The sequence below is a fragment of the Odontomachus brunneus genome, unplaced genomic scaffold, assembly GCF_010583005.1.
Source record: "Odontomachus brunneus isolate Ranch 3 - 2012 unplaced genomic scaffold, Obru_v1 Obru_scaffold_041, whole genome shotgun sequence".
Lineage (NCBI taxonomy): Eukaryota > Metazoa > Arthropoda > Insecta > Hymenoptera > Formicidae > Odontomachus > Odontomachus brunneus.
In genome coordinates this window covers 926,712-938,635 of record NW_022639491.1, presented here as the reverse complement: position 1 = coordinate 938,635, position 11,924 = coordinate 926,712, and the positions used below count along the sequence as shown (strand labels likewise).

The window sequence follows — 11,924 nt, the reverse complement described above, 5'->3', positions numbered from 1 at the left end:
TATATATATATATATATATATATATATATATATATATATATATATCCCGCCTGCATTTAATTTTTATTTTTAACATCAATCGCCAACGTATTGAATACATGACTTGCTTTAATATACATATGCAAGATAAATATTAACGAATATTAAATACTCAATATATAAATAATTGTAAATAGGGATAATCAAATCAACACACTTGCTTTATTAATAATTCTTTTGTTCTTTTCTTTTTGGGCGTTAGAAATTTTGATGGGATTTGATACTTTTAAAAGAATGGAAAAGAAGTTTTCTTTCAACAAATATCACAGTAATATTTTCAATAATGCTGTTTGTTTATTAATAGAAATTTAAATTTTGATTTTGCACAATAAGCAAGGCTAAACAAAAATGAAAAGCGTTGTAAAACGTTTTAAAAAACAATTCGTGACCCAAAAAGCCTTGTTAAACGTAAAAGAGCAGCACTTGCAAAATTTTAAGATCGGTATAGTTGTGAATAATTTAGTATCTTTAATTGAAAACATAATCAATTATAAGTAATCACGGACCGACATTCGGCGATTTTATTTAGATCAATATTTCTTGTTGTACGAAATGATACAACAAGTACAGATTGCTTGATCAGAGATTCATGAAACTATATAATCGTTGTCAAATAATGTCATTGTCAATCATTGTCTAATCATTTGTCAAATAATGTCGGACCATAAATGCTGGCCTGAATTTCGACTTCGTGAATGTCTCCTTATCTACGGAGATTTCGCGAAACGGACGTCGAAAAAATTCCACGTAATGAATAATTTGCAACACCTGTAGATACACATCGCTGCTTGCGTTTCGGCGTTCTGCGTCCCAGTTTCCCCATTTCTAATATTTCGTTGCGCGCACAGGGACACTCATGGACACTCGCGATCACGTATGATTCAATCGGAGAAATGCGTGTCGTAATTAACGTGATGCCGACGAGAGCCCGATTTTCGATACTTCATTAACCGACGAAATATTTTAATCATCCGACGGATATGGTAAACAGCAAACACGTGCTACACGTGTGCGACGACGCGAGACGTAATGAATCAGTCGCAGAGACAAGTGTGCGACGTGCGAGAGTATCAAAACAATCAGCAAAGTCACCTTTCCTGCCAATCGCCAACCGTCGCCACCCAAACAATGACGAGCATATTCGGTGGCCGAGAAATCGCGGCAATAAACACTCGCGGGAACATTCCGGATATACGATGTGATCAAATTATCGAGTTATTGAGACGATTGATACTCGACAGTCGTAAATTAATAGTCATTAATTAACGGAATGTTTCCGATCGAGAATTCTATCTTTCTTGCGTGGCGTCATCGCGATGGAACTAATTTTAGGAGGACGCAGAATGCAAAAGCATTCAACGATGGTAATTTTCACCAGTTTCGAATCCTCTTGAAAATCTCCAACGTCAATAAAAATAATAATAAAGAGATGAAAGGAGATTTGTTATTTATTGATTTGCTCATTCGTTTTCAATGAATTGCTTAATATTTGCTTGTCGCGATAGACTCTATCAATTAAGCAAGTTATACAATTAATACACTAATTATTAAAGTTGAAAATTAAAGTTAAGTTGAATATATAAAATAATGATGAGATGAATAAATGCAGATGGACTATTGATATATAAAATTAAATATTAAATAATTTTTTAATAGATTTTTCTCTCTTTAAGTTTCAACAAAATAGGTTGAACAAACTCTCGTATCAAATATTCTGTATAGTGTTATACCTCGACATTTTTTATTAATCCTTCAAGTTTAACGAAACATTCAAGGTTGAAGTGAAACCAAAATTTCGACTCGGAAGGTTGCCGCGTTCCTCGCCAACGATCCTCAGTCTTACGCGAAAGACGAAAAAAGGTGAAACTCTATCGATTCGGAGATACCTGGACGCAGTTAGCGTCGGCGGAAGGCGCGTGCGGCTTGATATCGTAAAGCGCGCTCGTTGAAATCTCTCGTGCGATTTCCTTACTTACTTATTTGCTCGCTCACTTCATTGCCGGCCTCGCGTCCTGGTTGTCTATTTGCAGCGACGTGTCAGCTTCGTAAAGTGGCACGGGCTCCTCAATGGCCTTTTGCGGAACAATCGAAGCCAAGTCTCGGCGAACGTCTCGGCGTAACAAAGACGACGAAAGTGGTTCGAGTCTACCTCTGACGGAACGCAGCTTACGGCCATCGAGTCTAATGGGAGTTTCTCATCGCGTCAAACTCCGCCGGCGACTTATCCGTATCGAGTTGTCAGATCGCGACCGGGGCACCGATAGAGGAGCGGACATACCGAAGGCGAAGTAACCGAAAACCGATAAGACGAAATACGTAATTCGCGACACGGCACGAAAAGAGATTTCAGCATTGCAGCATTCGCGACGTTCCATCCTCCTCCCGCAATTGCGTGTGCATGATCGATAATTTTGCAATATTTGGAAGCGACATGAATTTAAGACGCGCGAGGGGTAAGCTTCAGCAGAGTGAAAATCTGAAAAATTCTCTAATCCGGCAAATGAGCCGCACGTGAATTCACTCGTTGCACAGAGTCGTGCCCGCGGCACGATCGATATTTGCTACTTGCAACACAATGGCTGGGAAATACTCTCCCCGGCTGAAACTATTCGTAATAATGTAACCTGCCGATTTTATTGCACGCGCCACTTTCGGATTTACATCGGTTTTCGGCGCGTCCATTTATTGCGAGGTTATTTCCCGCCCGGGTATCGCGGGCGCGCAAAAATGCGGAAAAGGTGGGACAGGGGGATTTCAGGAGGAGCGAAAAAAAGCGCAGATGGGAACGGGGCGAGGGTGGGCGAGCGTGCGAGATTCGCGCGTAAAACCAAATATTTATCGCGGGAGCGGAGGCACGGCGTATTTGAGCGCGGCGAATATAACGCGGCGGAGGTGGTAAAGCGGAAACATAGAAAGAGCTAGCGAAAGAGACGGAAAAAGGGGGACGGACGGGCACACACCGCCTTCCTAGAATCCTCGTTATCCGGTCGAGCGGCGGCGGCGGCGACGGCGGCGGCGGTCGTAACCGGCGGTAGCCACGAAATATCCGAAGAAAAACACGTTTCCAAGTCCGAATCGATAGCAACAATGCCGTAGCGAGAGAGCGCGCGAGAGGCTTGGCTCTCCGATGGAAGTGAGGCTTTAGGGTACGCCGGAGGGTTGCTTGAGGGAACGTAAGGGGGAGAGAGAAAGAGTCGGGGCGGGCGTATGAGGGAAGCGGGCTGGGGCGCAAGGGGTGAAAAGCAGAGAGGGAGAGCTAGACCAGGAGGTGGAAACGAGGAGGAGGCGGCAGCCTTATTGGTACCGGGGGTAGGGGGTTGAGTTTTCCTGAGGGCCGAGGGCGAGAGGAAGATAGAGAGAGAAAGAGGAGAGACAGAGAGAAAGAGAGGGATAGCAAGAGAAGAAGCGAGGTACACGAGAGAGAGAGAGAGAGAGAGAAAACGGTCAGAGTGGAGGGAAAGAGGAAACGAAGGAGATAGCTAGCTAGGGGGAGCGTAGAAGTTGATGGAACGAGGTCGCTACAACGCTGGCAACAGCCGGATGAGTAAAGACTGCATTACCTATGGTACCTGCTCTCCGAGAAACGATCCTCGCTCGGCGAGAGTGCAGGTGAGTCGGCGGCGCTGCCTCCTCTCTCCTTTGTTAAAGGCAACACGATCATTTCGTCCTCTTTGTTCGCGATATTAAAGTACGTCAGACGTCGAAGCGACTGCTTCTATCTACGCGGGGGCGACGGCTGAGAGAGAAGATACGAGGAAGTGAGGTTGAGGTGTCAAATGCGTTCGCTGTTCACGTATGGAACGGAAGATCGACCGCTTCATCTCGATGTCACCCTTTCCCTCCTTAATCGATCGATTCGATCGAACTTTCTTGTGTGTGTGTGTGTGTGTGTGTGTGTGTGTGTGTGTGTGTGTGTGTGTGTGTGTGTAAGAGAGAGAGAGCACTTCGAGCGCTGATCATACGAACCTAACGCGTGCGACAAACGCTAATAATACACACAGAGAAATACATGCTACATTCAAGTAAAAATATTACTTGTTTCATAAGTTTATACATTCGCAAATCTATCACATAAGTTCATCATAAGCACCAAATTTATCCTAAATACATTCTGAATCCTACCAAGTTTACCATTCCACTCAAGAATATCAAATGAAACAAAAACTTAGGTTTGCTGTATAGAGCAGAATCGACTTTTTGTTCGACAAAGAGATAAATTCCTCTTTTGAGTATACATTAAAATGAACTTTTCTCAGATTCGTAATACGAATGTTTTAAGACTGTGATACGAAGAAAATATTCTTTGTTGAAGTTTACCATTACTTAAAAGAAGTAAATTGAGTAATCGCTTTTCCTTGTGATAGAATGATATTTTTCTGTGTGTAAGCGAATCGAGTCAATGGGATAAAAAGGACATGGATTTGGGTACCTGTTAATTTCTCCTGTACATGTCGTCTCGTATAGACTCGGTGCGGACGACGGATCAAGTTTATAGATTGGTGTCGTAAGGACAGCGAATAATCGCTGTGCATTCTTGTAGTCTTGTCGCTTGCCGAAGCGCTACACCCGACCTGCTTGAATGATACATAATACTAATTAGGCATGATAAAAAGAGTGAATACAGCAAACATACAGAGGTAAGAAGAGGTGGGGATCGAAAATTGAAATACTTCGGAGTGGAGGAAAGAAGAGTGAGCAAGTGTGAGCATTTTCGGGATATGTTTCGGATTAAACACACATATAAATACACACGCGATTCTCTCGAATATTTCAACTTTATATTTTTCCCACATCTGGCTGGTGCGTGATTTTTAAATATAATATTAATAATTAATACAATAATAATTAATTATAGTAATAATAATAATAATAATAGCAATAAGATTGTGATAAAAATAATTACCTACTGATCATGATAGTAAAATATAACGCAACAATGATGATACAGTGATAAAAGAACAATCGCTCGATAATAATATTAATCACGCGTTCTATCCAGTATAGCTCGTACGCAATCTATGGTACAACGATTATGTACAAAATAATATATCGAGACGCGCTCTCGAGGATTTTTGCAACTTTCGGTCTCTACTTTCACGACGATATTATCGAACTTCTAGTAAAAACATTTTCTTTCTGTGCAAGCACACCTTAAGGCCTATCGCGTGTCATCTCGGCGTGTCCTCTCTTCAATCCTCGCCCTTTATCTCTCCCTTTTACCTCTCCTCCGGTGTCTAAACGACGCTATATCGTACACGAAGAACGAGCTACTTTGAGTAATATCGTAGACGAGGCTAGGCTACGTACACAATCAAATACGAAAATGGGTTTCACCGCACGAGGACCGCATCGCGGACCCCGCCGAAACGATCGACTCGAAATCACGATCAATTCGCATCACAACGATCACTCTGTAGCCCTGCTCTCCGGCTCGAGAGCTCCAAGTGTATGATACTGCCTTTGGTATACAACCGGCGTCGAGTCCGGCGATCGCTCAACTGAACAAGTTATTTCGCGGACCCATCGGAGAATCGCCCGCGCGATTAATTTCCAAGAAACAAGGGAGAAACGTCAACGTGCTCTCGCGTTTGTCGTCGAATCGCCACGTTCTCCGATCGGATTTCGTTTTCCTCTTTTACCGACAAATTTGTACGAGCCGTCTAACATTAAAGACTTAACATCACGCATATTTGGGAAAAGGTAAATTGAGTCCGAAAGAAAATGGCTCGCTTTAGATCCAGACTGAGAAAAAAAAGTCGAAGACAATTTATCCCCTTATAAAGTAAATGGAAAAAAAAATTAAACTACGAATAATGAGGGAAAGAGGAGAAAGAAAGAATAATTTTGTCTAAAATGTAAAGTCTAATGCAATCATTAACGATCCACGTAGCCTTAATTCGAAGGTTATTCCCCCGTCGGGAATAACGAGCTCGATTACGCGGCCGCGCCGCGATAACGCCAAAAAGTCGCGGCATCGATCGCGCCAATAATACGATAGTTGATACAATGTAACGAGGGAAGCTGACGCGCGAATAACACCGGATCGACCGGTTTCGCGAGACGCAACGAGACGAAACGATACGAGAGATGAGACGGGACGGGTCGCGGACGCGCGACTCCGATATCCCGCGTTGCGTGTAATTACGCGCGATAACATTATTACGATTACAAGGTAGGATGAGACGCCGGCTAGATTCAGCGGCCCTTTTCCCGTCAATGAGACGTTACCTGATCGCGCATTAACCGACATTACTCCCGAGATTACGCGCGAAAACAAAATCCGCCGCGCGGACAAACAGACGAGAGACACTCGCTCGTCCATTGCGGTGCGAGCGCTCTCACCGCGGAAAATTTTTCATTTTCCACCGACATACACGCCTATTGATTGCAAACGCGGCTCTCCTCCTGTTAGAACAATGCCCGTTTGTACATTCTGAGAGAAAAAGGAATGGTTGATCTAACAAGTGGAATTTAATTAAAGAAATGATCTTCTTGATCATTGATAAAATAATTAGTGGCAATTATTTCTCTATGTATATATATATATATATATATATATATATATATATATATATATATATATTAGTTACAAATACCAGACATTTTTTCTCAGTGTATTTTAACGATCGATATTTTGCCGACGCACACTTATCGATTTGTCCTGCTGAACTGTTTTTTGCGACTCGCTGCTCAAAACTGATGAGTGACCGGCGAAATTTGAACAGGAAGACGAGACGCGCATTGCTCCGTCCTGCGCTCTCATGCGCGCGTTCACCGCGGAAAATTTTCATTTTCCGCCAACATCCACGATGGATACATCCCGATCGATCGTTCCCTCTATTGAAACAATGCCCATTTATATTCTAACGATCGACCCGACACTATCGATTTGCCTCGTGGATCTCTTTTTTCTGCTGCTCAAACTGATGAGCGGCTGGCAAAATTCTGCGCGCGGAAAACAAGACGAGGCATTTCTCCGTCCTTTGCTCTCGCGCGCGTGCGCGCCGTGGAAAATTTTTATCTCTTCCGCCGACGTCCACGCGATAGGTACATCCAGATCGATCGCGATTCCCTCCGTTCAAACAATGCCCATTTGTATTCTAACAATCGACCCGACGCATATTTATCGATCTGCCCCGCGGAACTTTTTTTTCCTTGCGACTCACTGCTCACAAAACTAGTGAGCGACTGGACGTTTCCGCGGAGAGCGAAGGAGTATGAGGTCGCCGAGCAACCTACCTGCGAAGAAATTTCTAATTTCTGTCCATTCTTGGACTGGCCGTAATTAGCGGAACGCGACAAGACAACTGCCATCGTCACAGGGTCCCGAATCCGTTGTCGAATCCATCGGATGACACTCGGAAACGAGAGCTCGGTTATCTTCCTATCAGCCGTCCTCTCTCGTTCCTAAAACCCCTTTCTCTCTCCCTCTCTCTCTCTCTCTCTCTCTCTCTCTCTCTCTCTCTCTCTTTCGTCCCCCTCCTCGTTCTCTTTCGCTCTCCGCGTCCCTTTCTGACCGGCTCGTTGAATATTCAAGACCTTCGCGGTGTCGCCGCGCGGACTGTGTCGCTTTTGCCCTTCCCCACCTCCTGGCACACACATACACACACACACACACACACACACACACACACGGATGAATCGATCGGCCGAGTTTTCGCCGGCCGGATCGCGCGATCCCGCTCGCAACGGATCCCTAAATATCGGACATAGGAAGCGCCGCGCGCGAATCCCTGACACATCGACCCGTATTTCGACAGACTCGGGAATTATTCCGCCCGCTTGGCTCGTCTATATCGGGCGCCGGCCGACGTCGGACGCAAGCAACCGGGCCGAGCCGCGCGGATGAAATGTGTGACACGAGCACGACGACAATAATCGATCCCGTCCGGTTCAATATGTAATTGCGTCTATCTGTCGCTTCGCTCACGCTCGGGAAGACGAGCCCGCGGGCTGTGAGTCGCCGGGTCGCCGCAAACGCTCGCGTCACTCGGACATATATATTTCGAGGGAGCGAGTTATAGCCGTGGAATTAACAGCCGCGACCTCCCGACCCACGCGGCGCAGGAGACTTCGAGTCGCGATCGTGTGAGCGAGAGAACGGTGGGAATTTCTTTTCTCTTTTCCGCGCGGCTTCTTCGAGGTTTCTCCGCGAGGTGCCAAGGCTCGAGCGGGACGAGCGCGCATTGCTCCGTCGCGCTTTTCCGGGGAAGTGCCGGGGAAGGTTACGATCGATGGGCCACACTACTCGAGCAGCCGTGCATTATTATTACTATTTTATTGTTATTATTATTATTTTACTATCGACGCGAAATAACACGTCGGTCGTGATGTGAAATGCGATTTTTCACCTTGATCACAATCGTAGTCTCGGCAACAGTGCGCAGCGTGCGCACACGCAGACCTCTCTCTCTCTCTTTCTCAATGAAGAGTCACTCAAGACTGGAGCGTTCTTCCTCTCAACGCCGCTCGCCTCACGAGTGATTCTCGCCCGTCTGCACCGACACTTCCGTGCCGATCATCATCGGGGCGACTGCGAGGACGCTCGCCGGCGTCGGCGGTAGCATCAACGGGGCCGGAACTGGCATCGACGGTCGCAGGCGCTCGGTCAGCGCCAGCATCACTTGGCAGTGCAGGTGTTGGATGGTCGCCAGTAGGTTGAGGTTGGTGTCGATCAAACCGGTAGCCGGCGAGAACCTCTCCCGCTCGGCGTTCTCCATCTCGTCGACGAGCGGTGTCGCGGCGTACCTCGGGTCGTTCTCGATAGGATTCAGGAGCGCGCTCGCCACCGCTGCCGCCGTCGCTGCGGCCTTGCTCTTCTCCGCCTGGAGCATCCTCTGCTGGTGCTTCAAGTACGACGTGGTGATAGGTCGGCTGTAGTCAATGGGTGTATTCTTGGTATCCAAGCCGGGACTCCAGGGCCTCGGCAACGGCTGATTCGGTTGCGGCGAAGGCGTCCGTCCCTCCGGCAGCATCCGCTTTCTCTTGGACGACGCGGAGCTCTTTGAGCTCGCTCGGTCCGACTCGGGCGTTCTTCTCGAGTCCGGTAGAGTGTCCGGCAGGAAGACACCGTTCACCGGTTCCTTCTTCAGTAGATTTGTAATGCTCAGCGGATTGTACTTCTCTTCTTTGTCCTTGTCGGGTTTCTCTGTCGCGATGCTGTTCTTGTGTTGCTTCTGATGCCTATAGCTGTGCAGATTCTTGCCGTCCGACGCCGTGGCGTGATGGTTATTGTCGCGCAACTTTGGACTGCTCTGCACCGACGTGGCCGACGAGGCCGCGAGAGCAGTCGTGTTGCCGCCAGCCGTTGGGTTAGGACTCAACGGAGTCACCGTCGACGTCAACGTCGTCGTCGTCGTCGACGCCGTGGACTGAGGCTGACTCGAGAGGTTCGTCGGACTCGGCGTCCGTGGACGGCGCTGGCACTCTGTGCAACCCAGTAGAAACCGCGTCACCGCTTCTCGCGGCAGGAACGCGTACGTCTCTGTGATCTGGAACAGAGAAGAAGAAAAACGCATTTCTCGTGACAGTTCGAACTGTGGATTTGCGATGCGCGTCGAAGATTCGACGCAAATTTTGAACGTGATGCGTTTGTTTCATTGTTAAGCCTTACAGTCCGCGCAGTTTTTTCGGCGTGACTCTTTTACAGTCTTTGGACTAAAACTTTTTCATATATATTTTAAAAGATAGACTAGTAAAAAACGTGATACCCTCGTCACGCCATTACAACGGCTTCCTGGATTATAAGGGCTGATTTGGACTATATAGACTCATAGGATACCAAAAAAATTTATTTCTTTACTTTTAGGAAATTGAAGTTAGGGGAACGAAATAAGGATGCGTGTTATAGTTGCTGTAACTTTCGTCGTTGAGTCTCTGGCGAAGGTGTGGTTCCCCTTTGATCTATTCTCTACATTTCTTGGAGCGCCATCTTCCTCAAAATGATTGAAAAGTGACAATATTTACACTCGGAGTAATAGTAAAAATATTCCCATATAAAATCGCAAAAGTAAATGTTTCCTGATCTAACTTAATTCAGATTTAAGCTTAACTAAATTCTGATTTCACATGAGCGAATATTTCAATTAGCTAGAGTGAATATGTTTCTGTGAAAGTAGAATACGTTAGATTTACTCTTGAATTTCGAATGAAAATGTTCACTTGGAAATTCAGAATGGAGGTTTTATACGAATGAAGAATCACTCGAAAATCGAGTGACTCGGTGGTCACTCCACTTTCCAAGTGAAATTTCACTTCGAAAAATTTAGAGAACAGCTTTTTACGATATAATGTAATTTTCGAACGTTAATTCTCTAACTTCCTACCGCCAATCTAAAAAGAGTATAAAATTTGCGGTCCGAAAGAACGAATTATTTTTGGCAGATAGAAGTTAGGAAAAAGAGACAAGGATGCGTGCAAATTGCCGTGAAACTTCCGTTGCTAGATCTCTCGTGAAAGTTCGATTCCCCTTCGATCTATTCTCTGCATTTCTTGGAATGCTATCCTCCACAAAACGAGTGAAAAGTGGCAGTATTCTCACTGGGAATGAGAGAAAATACTCCTGTTCAGAATCGCAAAAGTAAACGTTTCGCTTAAGCTTAAGTGAGTGTCGGTTCCCGTGTGACTTTCGCCGCGATAATCCTCTCTCGCGAGAGGGGTAGACGGTCGCGTCGCAAGGAAACGAGCAATCTCGCGCGCAAAGCTTTGGGATAATTACGGGCGGTCGGTGAGGAGGCGGCGGGTCGCGCGTTAATCGTGCGGCTTCAATAAGTCGTTAATCAGTGCCGCGAGCGCGCGACGGAGACATCGGGCGCACTGTCGCGCATTGATCCGACGCGGGTTTCTCGCCGTGTCTCACTTTGCGAGCGTCGTTACGTTCAAGCACCGGTCGGTCATCAGGCAATTAACTAATTCCATCTGCCCCGGAGGCGCCGCGCCCAGGCACACAGGCGCACGTTCGCGCGCGAAATGTACTGTACGTGTATATATATATATATATATATATATATATATATATGTGTGTGTGTGTGTGTGTGTAACGCAACCGCGCTATTGTCGATCGACGCGCATTAATGCGCGCGAACGACCGTTGTTCCCGCTCTCGGCGTACGTATCGCTGTCACGTGGCGCCGTTTTACGCGCGCGACGCCCACTGGGGAAAATTCATGAGCGGTATAACGGAACTTTGATGTCTTCTGCGAGGAGGTGTTCAGCCGGAGGGATGTTCTCCGCCTCTTAATAGGAAACGTTTCTCTCTGGAGGAGATGGAGGGGCGGCATAACTTAATCAAGGATGGCAGCCTCCGCGAGAGACCGACCCGATGGCTGTGATGTGTACGTGCGCGCGTATAACTGCACGCGCGCGCGCGCTCACGTGGGGTTGGTAATTTGATAAGATTTACCCAAGACTCCGCGGCGAGCTCGTGGGACGGCGAAAAAGAAAAGCGCGACGGGTAGGAAAGCGAGATAATGCACTTTGGATCGGCACGACGCAGCGGCGACTTACCGCGTGGCCACGTTGACGTTTCCGCGCTCGAGAGGTAGATTATACTCCGAGGGGCGACAATTACGTGGGAAGAAATACCTAGCGCAGTCGAGATGGTTTCTTTTTTCAGTCATGACCGTCGCGATAGACTCGGAGTGTACGCGGTGACCATTGGTTTGATGAACGTTAAATCGCAATATATGATCAAGGATCTCGAACACGTTCCATCTTTCATCTCTCATTCAATCGAAAAATGGAACTCGATGAATTTAGCGACGAATATAGAGTGACGTACGAACGAATTCGCGAGTAGAATTGCGGCTGCACGATTTTAATAAAATTATGCACCGAATCCATAAGCCTTGCAATGTTATTCCTCGAGCTCGCGCAGAAATCGACTC

General features: G+C 46.6%; 1 protein-coding gene across 5 annotated transcripts in view; it reads right to left on the bottom strand.

The window, feature by feature from the left end:
* Positions 1-4,795: 4,795 nt before the first annotated feature.
* Positions 4,796-11,924, bottom strand: part of LOC116844380 — a 132,843-nt gene continuing 125,714 nt past the window's right edge. For all 5 annotated transcript variants that reach the window (XM_032815831.1, XM_032815829.1, XM_032815827.1 and 2 more), the window contains one exon: positions 4,796-9,530. In XM_032815831.1, coding sequence (XP_032671722.1) covers positions 8,514-9,530 — 1,017 coding nt within the window. In that variant the 3' untranslated portion in view covers positions 4,796-8,513. The remainder of the gene's footprint in view (positions 9,531-11,924) is intronic.